General features: G+C 44.9%; 1 protein-coding gene across 3 annotated transcripts in view; it reads left to right on the top strand.

Annotated features, from left to right (window-relative positions):
- GRIK4 (glutamate ionotropic receptor kainate type subunit 4) overlaps positions 1 to 18,837 on the top strand; it is a 637,398-nt gene that overhangs the window by 572,421 nt on the left and 46,140 nt on the right. For all 3 annotated transcript variants that reach the window (XM_033098464.1, XM_033098465.1, XM_033098466.1), the window contains one exon: positions 15,210 to 15,323. In XM_033098464.1, coding sequence (XP_032954355.1) covers positions 15,210 to 15,323 — 114 coding nt within the window. The remainder of the gene's footprint in view (positions 1 to 15,209; positions 15,324 to 18,837) is intronic.

The following is an 18,837-nucleotide window of genomic DNA, read 5'->3' as shown; positions in this document are numbered from 1 at the left end:
CAAAACAAAACAAAGCAAAACAAAAAGCAGTGCCAGTCTTGGCTTAAGCCCACCAAGTAATGTCCAGGTTGTCCTCTGCTGTACCAAAGAGCCCCCTGCTTATTGCGCAGGCAGAGCTGGTCACCTGGTGCCCAGAGTGACTTTGGGACTGCAGACTTAAATGCGTGGGCCTGAGGGGTCTGGATGATAGTTTTTACAAAGTCAGCGCAGTTTCTGCCCTTGCTTGCACATATGCACACTGAGAGTAGCCCCACCAGCCCTGTGTCCACTACTCCTGAGTCTTAGGGCACTTCTTCAGTGTGTGTGTATATGGGGGTGGGTGCGGGTGGGAGATTTCTGAACTGCTGAAAGCCCAGACCTGCGTCTGCCTTACTGCTGATCCCTGGGAGTGTCTCTGCAGTTGCACTTGCCCCGCCCTAGGCAGGCCAGAAAGGGTGGGGGCTGGGGATGAAGGGGTCTTCTCTCTCCCAGCCCAGCCGCGCGTCACCCTCTTCCCGCAGGCCAGAAAAGGTGGTGGCTGGGGGTGGAGGAGTCTCTTCTCTCCCAGCCCAGCCAAAATCACACTCTTCCCAGCCTCTTCCCTGGGTCAGGGCTGCCTGTCAGGCTTCCCAGAGCCTGAGCACTAAGGCTCCTCTGTAATCTGACACTACTCCTCAGTTCAGGGGCCAGTTTAAGTCTCTGGAAGGGCGTGGGTAGGATTGGAAGGGGGGGAAGGGTCCCAGGTATGGAGTCTGTGTTCTTTGTCCACCCTAGGGCCCACTAGCCGCCCTCCCGACGGGAGAAATCAGCCGTGGGACGCAGGGAAAGAGCCCACCTCCTGGTCTCTGTGCTCTTTGTTCCACCCTGGGATCCCGTGCGTGCCCGGAACTGCGGGTGCCACCGCGGTTTTCGCCGCCGCTGGCTGAGACTCCGCCGCGGACTGGGATTTCCCCGCCGCCGGCGCTGCGGGCCCACGAGTTTTCACTCCACTCCCTTCCTTCCTACCCCTGCTCGCCCAATTAGGGCACCTTCAAGTAATCTCCACTCTGATCTTTATTATTTCCTTCCTTTTACTCACTTAGGCTTTGTTTTGTTCTTTTTTCCTACTTCCTCTCGGTATACTGTTAGGTTATTTATTTGTGATTTTTCTTGTGTGTGTCTTGAAGTAGGTCTGTATGGCTATGAATTTCCCTCCTGGAACTACTTTCGTGGTGTCCCACAGATTTCAGGTCAATGTGTTTTCATTTTCATTTGTTCCAAGGTATCTTCTGATTTCTTCTTTAATCTCATTATTAACCCATTCATTGTTTAGCAGCATGTTGTTTAATATCCACATGTTTGTGTTTTTTTGTTGTTGTTTTTTCAATTTTCTCCTTGTAATTGATTTGTAGCTCCATACCATTGTGACCAGAGAAGATGTTTGACATAATTTCAATCTTCTTAAATTTATTGAAACTTGTTATTTGACCTAATATGTTGTCTATTCTGGAAAATGTTGCATTTGCACTTGAGAGGAATGCAGATTCTGCTGCTTTGGGGTGAGATGTTTTAAAAGTATCAATTAAGTGCATCTGATTTAAGGCCATTGTTTCCTTGTTGATTTTCTTTCTGGATGATCTATCTATTGATGCCAGTGGGGTGTTAATGTCCCCTATATTATTGTCTTAGTGTTGATCTCTCCTTTTATTTCCACCAACATTTGCTTTATATATTTAGGTCCTCTGACATTGGGTCCATAGATGTTTATAAGATGTTTATCCTCTTGTTGGATTGATCTCTTTATCATTATGAAATGCCCTTCTTTGCCTTTTGTTACGGCTGTTGTTTAAAAATCTATTTTGTTTGATTTTGTGTTGCTACCCCAGCTTTTTTTTTTTCATTTCTATTTGCATGAAATATATTTTTCCATCCCTTAATTTTCAGTCTGTGTGTCTTTCAGTTTGAACTGGGTTGCTTGTAGGAATCATATGTGTTTTGTAGATATAGATATAGATTCTATATGTCTATATAGATATAGGTCTATATCTATCTATATAGATCTATATAGATATACATATACATATTCATTCAACTACCCTATGTATTTTGTTTGGAGCGTTTAGTATATTTACATTTAAAGTAATTATTGATAGTTCTGTAGTTGTTGCCATTTTATTGTTTCCTGATTGCTTTTGTAGTTCTCTTCCTTTCTTATTCTCTTGCTCTCTTATTTTGTTTGTTGATAACTTTCTATAGTGTTATGTTTGGATTCCTTTCTCTTTGTCTCGTATATCTCTTACAGGTTTTTGGTTTGTGATTACTATGTGCTTCCTATATACCAAGCTGTGTTTATAGCAGCCTATTTTAAGTCGATGGTTACTTAAATTCAAACAAATTCTAAAATCACTACACTTTTTACTTACCCCACCCTCCACATTTACGTTTTTGTCATTTTTTTCACTTTGCACATGCACGTGCGTGCATGTGTGTGTGCATCACTTAATTTATTATTGTGGTTACACATGATCTTCATAGTTGAGCATCAGTTGTGATTGACATGTCAGTACTTAGGGTTGACCTGCAAACTGACTGGCTGTGAGTACTGGTCGTGACTACCACATACAAGTTGCTGTATGGAGGCTGACCCCACAAGGCGGGAGTGATTTCAGCGGGGCTTTAGTTCCAGTCAAGTCTGCCCATCAGGTGTATCATTTGTGGAGCTAGTTAGGTGGTGCTCTTATGTGGTCTGAAGGCAGCCACCATGTACCATGTGTTTTGGTTCTGGAGCCTCTTGAAAGGGCCAACGTCAGTTACCACTTGTGCCAAGCGTGGGTCCTCTTGATAGGAACTACAAAGTGATCTGAATTTGTTGACGCTTGTACTGGGTTTGGAGGTTCTTGGGAGAGGCTACGCTGTGAACCAAGGCCGGTTCCCACTTGTACCTGGTTTGGGACCCTTTGGTGGGCACCATGATATGAGCTGAGGCCAGCCACCACTTGTGCCATGTTTGTGGCCACAAGTTAGTTGAAGCTGTGTTCCAGCCCCAAACTGGCTGCCACTTATACCAGGCTTAGGGCCACCTGATGGGAGTTACATTGCAAGTTGAGATGGGTTGCCTTTTGTGCTGGGTTTGGGGCCACTTAGTAAGTGTTGCAAGGCATACTGAAGCAGCTCCTGCTCGTTTGGGATTGTGGACATTTGAAAGATTTGGGAAAAGTCTGCAGCGTCAGCAGAGCAAATGTCTTATGTTAAGGAGCCACCAGAAGGGGCTTAGGCCAGGAGGGAGAGTTGGTTGGAGTGGGGTCCCAGGGAATTACCAGGGAGGGGTGAACAATGTTAGGCAGGTTATTGGAGAGCTCAGATTTAGCACTCAGCTGTCTGGGCCAACTGGGTGGAAGGAGAGTTCAATAAAGCACCTGCCAGCACTTACATCCCTAAGAGAATTGCCACAATCCCTGCTCCTCCAACCCTTGCCCTGAAGTTAGTCAATTTAGTTCCTCCACGTACATCCCTGGCACTTTTCAATCTGCTTCCCCTGCTCTGGAATTTAGAGTGAGTGAGTTTTGAGCCAGTGAGTTTGTATGATGGCCCTTTAACAGAGTGCTTTGGTCTCTTCGCAACATTTTGTCTATCTTGGATGTAGTCCCCACTGGTTTTCACAGCTAAGTGTTATGGGGGCTCCTCTTCCTAGCACTGATGCCGTGGGTTGAGGAGCCTGATGTGGGGCTGGGACCCCTAGCTCCTCAGGGGGTACCTCCGCAGCTGAGATAAACCTCCCGATTTTTAATTGCCACACCGTGGGTGTGGGACCTGCTTGTTCCACATCTCTGCCCTTTCTACCAGTCTCAATGTGGCTTCTTTTTTATACTGTGTTTTCCCGAAAAATAAGACCTAACCGGAAAGTAAGCCCCAGCATGATTTTTCAGGATGACATCCCCCGAACATAAGCCCTAATGCATCTTTTGGAGCAAAAATTAATATAAGTCCCAGTCTTATTTTCGGGGAAACATGGTATCATTAGTTATAGGAATTCTGTTCAACTAGTCTTCAGGTGGTTCTCCATGATGGTTATTCTATAATTTAGTTGTAATTTTGATGTGGTCATGGGAGGAAGTGAGCACAGAGCTTACTTACTCAACCATCTTGACCAGAAATCAACCCCTTCTTACCTTAAGCCTGGTTCTTTGCTAAAATCTTCCCACATAGGCCAAGTATATAGCCCTGAGCTGAGCCAACTAAATATTTCATGAGGATTTTAATTTAACTCTAAAGGAATTCATCCAACCCTGAGAGTAGACTGTCACCTCAAGAAATAGTGCCAGGGAGCCAATAGTGCCAGGGACCTAAAGAAGATATTGCTGCTTCCCTGAGAATGCTAATGCTTCTCTGGGCCTCTGCTCCCTAAGCATTACTGAGGAAGGACTTGGCCCAGTAAGCATGAATAAACTCCACAAACTTGGGCTCAGATTGATTTGCAAAGGCTTTGATTTTGGGTCTCCCTCTGAAGAGGAGGCAGGACTTCTTTGCAGTTTCTCTACTGACTGGGTGGAGTGTGTGTGTGTGTGTGTGTGTGTGTGTGTGTGTGTGTTTATCTATATATAAACATATAGAGAGTATATATGTACATATATACACGTATGCATATATATGCATTTTTATACATATATATGGAGAGAGAGAGAGAGATGACTAATTGGGCACTATTCATTATTCTCTCGTCCTTCTTCCTATATCCTGGCCTGAAAGAAGGGAGAGGTAGTGACATTGGAAGTCTCCCCAGGGGATAAAGACACCAAATATTTTTCAGGTGGTATATGTCCCCTAAAAATGTATCTTTGGCCCGCCTGTGGCAGATGGAGTAGGAAGACAACCTGCCTAGTGTGGCAAGTGAGCAGATGTGTGCATTCCTGAGGCATTTTATTGGGAAGTATAAATGATGACACCGACCGATGCAGGAGCCAGGAGTGGGACTGAGCTATTTGTCTCCTTCATTCAGATTGGTGACTCCAGCAAGTCATGGAAAGCTCCCTTGGCATCTTACTAGGTGGGGGCAGCGGGGGCAAGAGAGAAAGGCTCCCAGCAGGTAAATTGATCAAAAACAGGAAGTGAGCAGATAATCAAATTGAAATGGGCTGAGCTGCAGATGTTAATCTGCTCCACTGCAGCACAAAAGTACTGAGGGCAGGAGAGAATTTGGAAGCAGCTCCTGGAGATTGCCCGTCCTCTTCTGGCTGTCTGACACAGGCTAAGCCTGTTCTGTAACCTCCATTCTTTCCTGGGGTTTAATTAACCCCACCTTAAGTACAGAATGTGGGGCCCATTCCTGTTCTGCTTGAGCTTCCCAAGTAATGCTCTCCAAGGTGTGACAGAGAACTGGGCCCTGGAGGGAGCAAGCGGGAAAGGGAGCCCTCTAGTGGGGATCGAGGGCTTTGAGTCTTCCTTAGGCTGGAGGATGAGAAACGGTACCTGATCACGTCCCAAGCATGACCTGAATCTGGTTATAATAATCCCACTTCCTGACAGAATCCCTCCTGCACACAAGCACGTGTCAGAAATCAGCCTGACTCTGCTGTCAGCGAGAAGGGACTCAAGAGTAGACCATGTTTGGGGAGTTGTTCTCCTGTGCCTTGCACTGAACTCTTGGCTGCACTGATTGTTCATTAGGTACTTACTGTGTACCCATTTGGGGACAGTCACTATGAACAGTGATGCCGTAAGAAAGCAAAGTAAGAATCTGTACGTCTAAAGCTAGCTTTATCCATATCCTAGCTGTGAGTACCTAAGCAAATTACTAACCTCTATGGGTCTCAATTTCTTTGTAAAATGGAGCTAGTGGCAACTTTGAAATACTATATATGTTAAGTGGTATAAAGACATGGTCCCTGCTTCTTATAATCCAATGGGAAGTTAAGATATGTGCCCAAATGTCCACCACCACAACAACAATAATAGTAAGAGCTAACATTTGTTGAGAATTATTCTGTGCCAGGTATTGACCTTGCATGCGTTGCTCATTTAATTCCCATAGAGGCTCCCTGAGGGTGGGAACTGTTATTATGCCCCTTTTATGGATGAAGAAACTGGGGCACAGAGAAGGAAGTCCTTTTCCAAGATCACACAGCTAGTAAGTACAGAGTTGGAGTGTGAGCCCAAGCCCCCTGTAATACAAGGCAATTTATGGCATATGTCATGTAAATGGTAGAAACATTGTCTTATCTCCTTTGAATACTGAGAGTGGTGGGCTTATTAGTGGGGAGATGATAAGGAAGTTTTTATGAAGGAGGTAAACTTTGAATGGGCCTTGACAAATAGGGAGAGTTGCCGGCTGGACATTCCAGATGAAGGAAATGGCAAATTGGAGCTGTAACTATAGGAAAGTATAAGGTGTGTTTACAGTCAGCTGAGCTAGAATGGCTGAGGGGCCTCTGGGGGGAGTGCTGGAAAAGGAGGCCAAACTCGCGGGAGGAGGGAGACCACGAGGACCTGACTGCCGGGCTGGGCTTCAGAGGTGTGGGGAACATGGATGTTTTAAGAGGGAGGACAGGTATAGCTGTCATGGTATAAAATTAATTTTGTTAGAAAAACAATATTAATAACCACCATTAATTGAGTACCTATATATACCAGGCACTGTGCTTTGTGCGCTGTATGTATTATCTCATCTATCCTCATAAAACCCCAAGTTGGTGATTATTATCTCCATTTTACAGATGAGAAAAGTAAGCTGGAGAGGTTTTGAGACCTACCCACAGTCACAGTTAGTAACTGGCAGGGATAGATGTGAGCCCAGTTTGGTTTGGTGCCGGTGAGGAAGGGCAATGTAGTCACAAGACAGAAAGGTGGAAGGAAGGAGAGCTACGTCCTTGGTATTGTCCTCATTCAGGAGGGCCAGGCAGGGGCTGGTGAGAGTGGTGGCCAGGAGGTTCAGCAAGATAAGGGCTGGAAAGCATCCCTTAGACATTGTTCCACGGAAGTCATTGCTGACCAGTTGGGCAACATTGATGGAGAGGTAGCATAGATACCAGGTTGTCCTGAGTGGAGTCATGTAAATGGTGAGAAAATGAGAGTAAAAATGAGGACGGCCCTTTCTTGCCTCTCTTCAATCTTTCTTCTTCACTAGAGCCAATTGAATTTGTTGCAAGTTCAGGATACAGCCTCTGAGGACAAACTGCCCAGATTTGAATCTTGGCTCTTCTATTTTCTTTATGTGCAACCTTGGGCAAGTTCCTTAACCTCTCTGTGCCTCATCTTCCTAATCTGTAAAATGGGGATAATAATAGTAACTTAGCTCATAGGGGTATTGTGAGCACTGAGTCAGGTAATATGTATGAAGTGCTTAGTTCGGTGCCTGACACACAGGAAGGGCTAGAGGAGGTTAGTTGTGTTAGTATCACACATCTGATCCTGTAGGTCATCCATTGCTTAAGACACTTCATGGCCTCCCAATTGCTCTTCTAGGCGTTACATCTTCTGCCTGCTTCTCCAGCCTCATTTAATAGTACACTCCCTCGCCCTGTCTGTTCTAGCCCTCTGGCCTTCCAGCCCCTGGAAAGCACCAAACTCCCTCCTGTCTCAGAGTCTTGCGACATGCTGTCCCTTCCACTGGGAATGCAGGCCTTCTCACAGGTAAATTCCATTCAGTTAACTGTGTTTCATCCTGGGAAAGTGCTGTGGACCTCTCAGACTCTGTCAACACCCTGCTGTACCTTCTCATGGTGTTACATATGACTCCCTTACAACATTTATTATGGTTGTAATTTTACAATTTTTGTTTGACAGTCTGACTGTCTGCTCCCCCAGGAGGTTGTGGACTGTAAGCTCTGTGCTGACAGGGACCATGCCTGTGTTTGCTCACCCTGCATCGTGCACACTGCCTGCAGCAGGGCAGAGAATCAGTAAAGAGTGGGGAGGACTGCTGAGCATGAAACAAGAGGGGAGAACCAGGAGCGGGCAGTGGGTTCTGCAGACAGTCCCTGCCTACCCCAAGATCCCCCACTCAAAGGCATAACCCAGGACCCAGCACTTCCAGGGTTACCCAATGAGCTCAGGAGCCTATGTCCCCCCGGCCAGAGCCTAATGTGCATTATCCTGCCATGGAAAGCCAAGCTTGCTGGACTGGGAGCTCCTTCCTCTCCAGTGTTTAGGGATAATGGCAGCTCCCATTCTCAGAGCCTCAGGCCTCATTATACAGGGGATTTCAAAAGACAAGTACCTTGGAAAGTTTTCCAGGAATGCTTAGGACAACCTTATTCTGTGGAGCATTTTCTATTCCAGCTGTAGCATCCCAAAGCTTTCCAGAATTAAGTAACTCAATTACAGAGTTAAATAAATGACAGCAAAGAATGTCAGGCACTATGGGGCCTGAGTAGCAGGTGAAACAAGGTATGTGCCGATGTGACTTGAAAGCTGCTGGCACAGAGGAGAAGATAGCCTCCCCAGAGGGCAGGAAGCAACGGGTGAGGGGGTGGGGTGGACGGTATAAAAAATCCAGAGAAAAACGATCTGGAAGCTGATCAGAGATGGTGCAGTGGATCCAAGAATTCAAAGGAAGCTAGGGAGCTCATTTAATCCACTGTCCCCAAAGGAGAATCACATAACGGGGAAGAAACTGGAGAATGACTGGGTTTGGTTCCCAAGCTGGGTGTCAGTTTTTTTCCTTGAGTTTTCCAAATGATGGGACAGTGTGAGACCCAAAGGGTCCTTATGTTGGGCTTCAGAGGTAGGCAGTCATACCAGGAAAGCACATTGTGTCAACACAACTGTGCGCATGTCCCAGGTCACCTGGGGAAGGCCACGAAGGGCCAAGTGTCCAGGGGCCTCCGCCTTGCACAGAGGTAGAGTAGGGCTGCTTTCCCCCGAGACGTTCCTATAATTCGTCCTCGGTTGAGGTGTTGTTTCTGTAGGTCCTTGCTGAGATCACCGTGATCGTCAAGTTCATTATCAACATCGTCACCATTGTCGTCACCCTAACAGCAAACATTTATTGGGTACTTATTTGAACCAGGCCCCATGCTCAGCATTTACAACCATCGTCTTACTTTGTCAGTAATTCTAAAAGTTAGGTACTATTATTATGCCCACTTTTTTTATGAGCAAACTGAGACAGAGGTTAAATGACTTGCCCAAGGTCACACAGCAAATAAGTAACAGAGTCCAGACAAGTCTGTCCCTCACTAAAGGCTAAGTCTTAGTAACAGCCCCTTATTGGTGTGGCAGGACACTACCGTGTGTACAGTTAATAAGATTCTTTCATATCCATCATCTCTCTTGACTCTCACATAATATTGGTAGGCAGGCATTGCTCCATTGTACAGCCCAGTAAAATGAGTCCCAGCGAGGGTAAGTGAGTTGCCATGGATATATGGTTGGCAAGAGGCAGAGTCAAATCTTTTGACCCATCCCATCTTCTCATTTGCTTCGATCTGTGTAAGGGAGGAGCTGCTAAGTGGAAAGAGGCAAGGCTGAGGTGGCTGGAGGTCTGCACAATGCTGCTGGGGGTCTGCTGACAGGAAGGAATAGAGTTTTATCCCAAAGGGAGCAACAGGTGTGTGAAAGAGGAGGTAAGGGAAACAGAGGCAAGCTTTGTTTGCATCAGATAGTCCAGGATCTGGTGCTGCCACCAGACACCTCCCTGGTGGTGTTCTCAGGGAGGTGCAGGGTGAGGGCAGCAAGCTCAGGCAGATGCACAGCTGAGCCCTGCTGTGAATTCCTTGTCTTCTTCTCAGCCATGGCCCATCCTGGGAGGAGAGCAGCAGCCTCCCTGAGCCTTCAGGCTTTGATAGCAATGGCGGCAGCGGCATGACCCCTACTAAACTCCATGAGGCAAAGGATAATATGTTTCGGAAGTCACCTTCAGGCTGCTTCCAAACTGCCCTCCCCTTGTAAATTCCACAAACATCCAGGAGATAGAAGAAAGGATCTCTCAGAAGCAGAAAACAAAGCTTTTCAAAATAAAAAGAACACTTTCAATGAAATATGAGGAAGGAGGTCTTTCAATGGGAATGTGTGTATAGACCCCTGTGGATAGACGCACACACACACACACACACACACACAAACGCACACACATGCACGCACACGCACACACGACACAACCAGAAACATCATGATGCATCTAGAACTCTGCCAGTTTCCATTTGCCAGTCCTCTTTCTGTTCCTTCTCCATCTCTAGAGGTCAGCCCCTTTGCTGGTTTCCCAGCCCTTGGGGTTACACTTCCAGAACTAAATAAATAAAATGGACTGCTCTCTCCAGATGGTGTTGCACCTTCCTGAGTTCCTTTCTGGATTTCCTTTCCTAAAGTAAAAGGTCCCCACCTTGGGTCACTGTCAGCTGCTGCGTTTTGCTGGCTAGCCTCCTCCTCAGAGCTCATGCTCCTTGGTCGTCCGTGGCATTCGATTCTGGTACCCGCTGTCATCTTCTTGAGTACACAGAGGCCGGTAAACTAAGCTCTACCTTTTCTAGCCAGGCAAAATGAAAGTGTGGGACTTTAGAGCTAGAAAAGAGCTTAGAGAGTATCTGATTGAACTTTTCATTGTCCAGTGGAAGAAACTAAGGCCCAGAGAGTGCAATAGCTTATCCAAGGTCACAGTGAGTTTGTGGCCCAGCTGTGAGGGAGAGCCAGGTCTTCTGATACCCTGTCCACTGCTCTTTTCCAACTGGAGAGCACAGTCCTCTCCAGCGAGTGGCCAGAGAGAGGGGAGAGCTCAGAAGAGCTGCCGTTGTGCCCATCGCTCAGCTACCCACGTTGGCAATTGCTAGCATTGTTACACTCCTACTCTCCTTTCCTTGTAAGTTTGGCTTCATGGCACATTATCTCCTCATCTAAGACTGCTTTATAGCGTAATGTCTTTTTAACTAAGGTAAAATAAAATGGATGCATGTCTTTTGGAATAACGTGATCCCATGTGGTTGTTGCTGACACCCTGGGGTGCATTAAAGCCAAAGTAGATAATTACTGTTCTACACCAAGTCGATTAACCATAACAAACAACAACCACAAAACCCCCATGGTTCTTTTAGCTTGTCATTGCCCTTCTCCATCTCATCCCTGCCTCCCCTGCCCCCCACTTCTCTTGATTAGGGACTAAGAAAGGAAAGACAGTCTGGGGGCAGTGAGTCAGCAGTGTCCACATGAGGCAGTTTTTCTGTTTGGCCCAGTTTGGGGCGGTGTCTATTTGTGACTTTTCAATCACTCTGCTTTATTTTTTTTAGGGGCCCATGCAATTAAAACCTAAGGCATTTAACAACACTCATTTAAAAACCTAGTCAACCACCTCATTAATTAGCTAATGCTTACAATAGATATTTTTTTTATTAGTTCCAGGTGCACAAAACAATGTAATAGTTAGACATTTATCATTTCTGTCCCTCACAACCCCTGGCCCCCAACCACTATCCATCTGACATCGCACACAGCCATTTCCACTGTCTCTATTCCTAATGCTGTACTCCACTTCTTGTAACTATATGTATATATAAAATTGCAGTTGGCATTCATTATTGTTCAGCTTCAGCTTCAGGTGTACAGTGAAGTGATCAGGCATCTACATCTTCCCTGAAGTGGTCTCCCTAACGAGACAAGTATCCATCGGATACCCTACAAAATCTTTACAACATTATTGATTATGTTCCCCAAATCAATTTTCAAACCCTGTGGCCATCTTGTGGTTACTGACTGTTTTCTAATCCCCTCACCTTCCCCCCCACCCCCACCCCCCCGCCAATCTAGCATCCCTCAGTTTTTCCTCTTTGTCTCCAAAACTGTTTCTGATTAGTTCATTCACTTATTCTTTTCTTTAGATTCCGCATATAAGTGAGATCATATGGTACTTATCTTTCTCTGTCTGACTTATTTCACTTAACATAATGTTCTCTAGGTCCATCCATGTTGTTGCAAATGGTAAGATTTCCTTCTTCTTTCTGGCTGCGTAATACTCCATTGTATAAATGTACCACAGTTTCTTAATCCAGTCATCTACCGATGGACATTTCGGTTGTTTCCATGTCTTGGCTATTGTGTATAGTGCTGCAATAAACATAGGAGTGCATAAAGATTTTTGAATTGGAGTTTTGAATTTCTCCGGATAGATACCTAGGAGTGGAATTACTGGATCATAGGGTAGTTTCATTTTCAGATTTTTGAGATACCTCCATACTGTTTTCCATAGCGGCTGCACCAATCTGCAATCCCACCAACAGTGCACAAGCGTTCCCTTTTCTCCACATGCTCACCAGCACTTGTTGTTTTTTGATTTATTGATGATAGCCATTTTGACTGGGGTGAGGTGGTATCTCACTGTGGTTTTTATTTGCATTTCTCTGATGGTTAGTGAGGTGAGCATTTCTTCATATGTCTGTTTGCCATCTGTATGTCTTTTTCAGAAAAATGTGTGACACCTCTATTTGTGGGGCAAACACTCTCCCTGGGTATGTGGTCATTCTGCATGTACCCAGGACAGGGTCTTTCTGGGATGCTGTCCATTTCCAGCTTGCTCTCCCTACCCTATGGAATTGTTTTACCATAATGTCATTGTTGGCCAACTTTTATAAACTTGTGAGATTTCCAAATTTCAATCCAAACTGTGCCTCTTTTGGAGGAAAGCTGAGTGTGCAGGTAAAGAAACTTGAGCATAGAGTTGTTGACTTTGATTAAAATTGATTTGGACATATATATTTTTAATTAACAGAGAAAGGACTGGATGCTGTGTTTACCTCTTACCCATTTTATCAGTTTTGGTTTTCCTAACGTTTTCTCAAGTTCCTTCTTTTCATTCCATTTTTTTTCTGTCTCTTCTTCATCCCAAGTTATGGGCAGGGCCAGGCTACTGATTTGCCATCAACCTGCACACACAGAACTGGTGTTATACCTGCTAGGCCTTTGTGGTTGTTTTCTGTTGCTTTACACCAGTGCTCATAAGCTGAACTCAATTCAGGGCCACTGTCATTGAAGAGCTGAGTTTCTGAACGGCCCAAACAACCCTCCAAAGAGTCCCCAAATGAAGATCTAGCAGTCTTCTAATTCACTTGATAGCAGTAATCAACACTCTCTTGGAGAAATACAGAATGAATGCAATATGTCATTCACGTTTTTCATTTTTTTTTTATTAAACATATTTTACCTCTGCACTCTAGTTTCTTTTAAGACTGACCTCGCTTTACAAGACCTTGAGTTTGTTGACCCACGCTGGATCACCTGGCTGCGTCAGCAGATGGAACATGAATTGGGAGTGTACAATTGGGGTTGTATGTAGAAGAAACTGACCTTTGCCAATGAATTCATCATTTTTGTACACAAATCATACATTCCTTTGTGTGTCATATGAGGACCAGCATATCTATCTCCTTACTTTCTCTGCAATAATTTTGGAAGAACTGTATGTGTATATACTCATTCAGAACTGATTGCCTGAATGAGTATAGATTGTTGGACACTTCACTTTTCCTCATTTCTTTCTTCATCTTTTGCATCAAGTGGTCCACCAGAATTAGAAGAAGGAGTTAAAGAAGCTGAAATGTAAACCAATGGCAGCCAGTCTGTGATACATGCCTAGGTTATAAAACATGGTTCTTAAATACTAATACAAGTCAGAATCACTTGAGCAGCTTGTTACAAATACAGATTCCTGAGTCCTACTACCCGAGAGTCTGATCCAAGGGCTGTGGTGTGAGACTCAGGAATTCAGAATTTAAAGAGCCCTTCATACAATTCTGATGCAGGTGGTCATAGACTGCATGTTGAGAATCACTGTGAGAATTGCTGAGAGGATCCTAGCGTTCCTTAACCCCACATCCTTGTGTCAGGGGTGAGATTAAGGTAGCCTAGAGAAGTGGAGTGACTAGCCTAGGTGGGTTAGTTAGTTAGTTAGTTAGTTAGTTAGTTAGTTAGTTAATGCACAGCATGGACTAGCACTGAACACCAGCTTTCGGCTTTTCCCACCCCTCCATTCATAGGGGATCAGACCAATAGGAGTGAGTTTGCTTTGCAATAGGATAGAGTTAAATTAGATACAAGGAAGAACTTCCTGACAGAGAGGATTATTGTGGAAGCCTATGTCATCTCCTTTCCCAGAGGGTGTTAATTCAGGACAGATCCATCAGATGTGGGCACTTGAGGTGCAATGTGGAGGCAAAGAGATAGGAAGGAAACGTCTTTAGAACAAATTATGGTGATTTTGCACGAAAGGGACCAGACACCCTTCTTTTAGTTCTGTTGTGACACGTGAATTTTAACCAAGAAATTGAGCAAGTGGCCAGTGGTCCAGAAGGCCCGAGGTCCGGTCTCAGCTCTGACAAGGACAAGCTTTCTGACACTGGGCCACTTGCTCAATTTCTTGGTCTCCATTTCCTCATCATGAAATGAATGGGTTGCATTACATTGTTTTTAATTCCTATGGTTCCATCATTTTTATATTTTATTGTAACCCCACCCCCCACCAAAGTGTAGGAACTCAGTGACTCAGTGACGTTTTATTGATCAAACAAATTAATAAGTTGAGTAAAAAGCTTCACAATGTTGAGAATCCAGGGAACCTAGTTACCAGTTTTCTCCTTTGAAACCCCTCCTTTGGGGCATTTGAGTCTATCTCTACACAGTCTATAGTGATCCCCCACGATTTTTATACTTATTTAGCATTTAGAGGAGTCTAACCTCAAATGAACATGAGTTGTAGCTTCAATATCCAGGTCATTTCATGAGTGATCATTCAGACCTCAGATATGCTGTGACTGCTTAGAGTCACTCCCCAAGCAGAGAAGCCAGAATTGAGTAACAACTCTTCAGTAGTGATGGCCTCTGGTTACAAGTCCTGACTCCTCCACCTCACGTGGCCACCTGTCATACAGGGTGTCATGCAGGATCTCAGCTCCCGCTCCCCACATAAGAACGTAGGATATGGTGAGGCCAAAAAGGAACACCCACGGAGCTACAGATAGGGGAATCATACCACTATCTTCTCACTGGCAGCATACGCCTCTCTGCAATCCGCAATCCACAATTCCCCCTTGCTAGCCTCCATTTTCTTGCTATCCCCCATTTGCTGCTAACGTAGCCACACAGTTATATTAGTGGCCAACGGCTCACTGGTTACAGCTGACGGCCAACTAGCCACAGCTGATGGCCATCCAATCACAGTTGACGGCCATTTACTACCCAAGTGAACACCTTTCTACGTGAGGCCGAGAGCCTGGAAACTGCACTCCTGGCTCTGTCCCCACGCCACCCCACTAATGGGCTCTCTCCATCCCTTTCAGAAAGCAGATCTGGCTGTGGCAGGCCTCACCATTACTGCTGAACGAGAGAAGGTGATTGATTTCTCGAAGCCATTCATGACTCTGGGAATTAGCATTCTTTACCGAGTTCATATGGTAAGAGACGTATTTTACAAACATTTATGTCATTAAACTTATTTGCATGCAAACACCAAGCTATAACGAATGACTCATGGAAATATTTAGATTTCAAAACTTAAATGCAAATGTGCTGGGCTATTTTTCCTCCATTAGCTGCATGGACTTGCAAATAGGAAGGATGGAAAAGTCACAGTTGTGGCTTTCCCATAAAAATTGCTTATGCCTCACTGAATAGTGATGACCAAGAGTGACCATTCAACCTTGGTGCTTAGGTGTTAGCGATTGGCTCTGTTGGTCACTCTGCTTCCTCTGAGATAGTGGAGCCCACAGCCCAGATAAATCACCCCAGCGTTCTCCAGGACTCCTGACTCCCAGTTCTACCTCTGCTCACTTTGAACTTTGCGTTTGATGTGGGAATGGAGACTCCTTCTGCTGTTGATTATCTGCACTGGTGAAAAAAGAGCAGATAATTTAATGTCACTTATACCTGGCTTGTCCCTTCTTCTGCATCCTTTAAAAAAAAAGGATGAATCTGGTTAGGTCGGCTAGAGTGACTAGAGTGAGTGTCAGAATGAGTTGGTGAAAGCACACTATGGGCATCAGAGGATGCACATGACATTAAAGTATACTGGCTGGTAGTGGGGGCGGGGGAGGTACCTGGCTACGCCTCAAACACAAAGTAGACAATCATTACATTGCCAGCACATAGTTGACTTTACCTAGTTTATCCTACTGAACCAGAAGAACCTTTCTCTCATCTTTTCATCTAAACTGGCTCTAAGTGCCCAGCTAGTATATGGATTTCCCAACACTCTAGTCACATGGTATATTCCAGTATGTAACCTGACACCATGAGGCTGTCCAACAGGCAAGTAACCGAAAGCTTATGCCACGTGCATGCTGGAGAAGTGACCCTCCAGCTTCCAATCCCTTTCCAGACCCTAAATCCCAGCCCTAGAGAAAGAGTGTGTCTGTATTCGCAGCCCCAGCCTGGGTCACATCGCTGACAGCCGCTAGGGCGTCGGGAAGGTTTCCTCGGCACAGAGCCCACTCAGGCAGGTCAGAAGAACACTGTCCTGTCCTGGGCCTCCATGTCTGTCATGATCCCTGCCCAGTTTGGGAAAGGAGGTCGTATTAACTGGAAGAAAAGAGCATCAAAATCCCAAGCTTCCTAGACAAAGACAGAAAGAATTGTGAGGATTTGGTCATAGTTCATAGTCAACACTGTTGTTGATGTGTCTGTCTTGGGGATTAAGAGGGATTTTAATCTTTCCCCCTCTTTCCACGATGATGATATCTCCTCTGTGTCAGTCACTCTTTTAGGCACCTATGATGTTTGCTGTTGTTATGGGTTGAATTGTGTCCCCTCAAAAGATATGTTGAAGTCCTAACCCCTAGGACCCATGAATGTGACCTTATTTGGAAATAGGGTCTTTCCAGATGTAATCAAGCTAAGGTGAGGTCATACTGGATTAAGGTGGGCCCTGATCCAATGACTAGTGTCTATATAAAAAGAGGGAAATTTGGACACTGAAGTACAATGGAGAACATCATGTGAAATTGGAGTGATACATCTATAAGCTGAGAAATGCCAAGGATTGCCAGCAATCATCACAAGCTAGAAGAGACAAGGAAGGATTCTCCCCTAAAGACTTCAGAAAGAGCATGGCCCTGCTGACATCTTGAGAAAATTATGAGACAATTTATTTCTGGTTTTTTCAGTCACCCAGTTTGTGGTACTTTGTTGCGGCAGCCCTAGGAAACTAATATATTTTAGCGATGAGGAAACAGGTGCAATCAGTTTTAAAAACTTGGACAAGACCACTTACCAATAACTGAAAGAGCAAAGTTCAAACTCAGGAATGGTGGGATTTGAGCCTACACTCTCTCTGACACCAGGCCTCCACCCTCATTTGTAAGATTTTTGAATAATTGTCCTATAAGGCACTTTCTGCACCCCTTTTCAGTTAGCCCTCAGAAGAGTTCTTTGAGGAAAGAGCGCAGGGATTATAATTCCCATCTTAGAGATGAGGAACCAAAGTCACACATGGAGCTAACACAAAGCTGGGCCTGGAATCCAGGTTGCCTAAATCTCAGGACAGTGTTCTTGTCATAGCTACATCTGGCAATACTCTTAGGCAGTTTTCCAGCCAGCACTGTTTCTTGAGCCCACCCCACCCACCTCCTGCATGAGCCTTGAGGGAGCTCCCAAAAGACATGGAGACACGTAGCCTTTGTGGCCAGGCCATACAACGAGGCTCTGGCCGTGATTTCTTGATTAACACCAATGACACTAGAGCCCTGTTCATGACCAAGTGGACGACGAGGAGCCATGTGGGTGAAGGTACCTGATCCCAGGTGTTTCCACTGCCTGGGAACCTCTGCTACTAGGCTCCCTCACCACCCAAGACACCACTGTCCTGAATGTCAACTCTGACCAGAGCTAAACTTCAATTGACCAACCTTCTGGACATCCTACGTTGGGTCGTTGACCAAATGTTTCTTATTACTTGCAAACCTGTGACTGTATTCATTCCCCTACATTAGTTCCTGAGATGTGAAGCTTTGTGTCAGCAGGGTGAGGCAATGGTGCCCAGATACTTGGTCAACCACTAATCTGGATGTTGCTGTGAAGGTATTTTGTAGATGTGATTAACATCTAGGATCATTTGACTTTAAGTAAAAGAGATTACCTTGATAATGTGGCAGGGCTTCATCCAATCAGTTGAAGACCTTAAGAGCAAAAACAGTTTTCCCAAAGGAGAAGGAATTCTGCCTCAAGACTATCATATACAAATCCTGCCTAAGTTTCCAGCCTGCTGGCCTGCCCTACAGATTTTGGATTTACCAGCAGCCACAATCACATCATACACACACACACACACACACACACACACACACACAGACACACACACACACACAAACACACCCCCTACTGATTCTTTCTCTCTGGAGAACCCTAACTGATACAGTTTCCCACAATTGGGTCAGGATTCCTCCCCTCATCTAACCTCCATACTACTATACCACATGGCTGCTCAGATCTGATTAGTAACGGGGCAAAGCTGAGTAAAAATTAAGAGCCGGCATGAACAGGTTGCACTAAGCAGAACTGATAATTCATGCATTTATTCAACAAATATTTATTAAGTGCATTTTTCTGTGTATGAAGCAGTGTGCTTAGAAAGTACCACAGTCAGCTGAGGAGAGAACAATCCTGAAACAATTAAACCAGGGACGACCTGGTGAGAACAAGTCTGAGACAGGCTTCACTGCATCTGAAACTAAAGAGGCATTAGCAGGAAGAGCTAGCTATTGCCAAAGGATAGCCTGACATAGGCCACCAAAGCAGCCTAAATATAAAGTTAGAGGAAGCTCTCATTAATATAATAGTGTTAAGTTAATGAAATTAGAAGTTGAATACTTGGTGTTCATATATTGTGAATTTTCTCTAGCTGATAGTTATCTGTGAGCAAAAATATACTTAATTTAACTTTATTTATAATTTTTAAGGGCCCAGAATCTCTAT

This window comes from Rhinolophus ferrumequinum, chromosome 25, assembly GCF_004115265.2.
Source record: "Rhinolophus ferrumequinum isolate MPI-CBG mRhiFer1 chromosome 25, mRhiFer1_v1.p, whole genome shotgun sequence".
Lineage (NCBI taxonomy): Eukaryota > Metazoa > Chordata > Mammalia > Chiroptera > Rhinolophidae > Rhinolophus > Rhinolophus ferrumequinum.
This window is presented reverse-complemented; position numbering and strand designations above follow the sequence as displayed.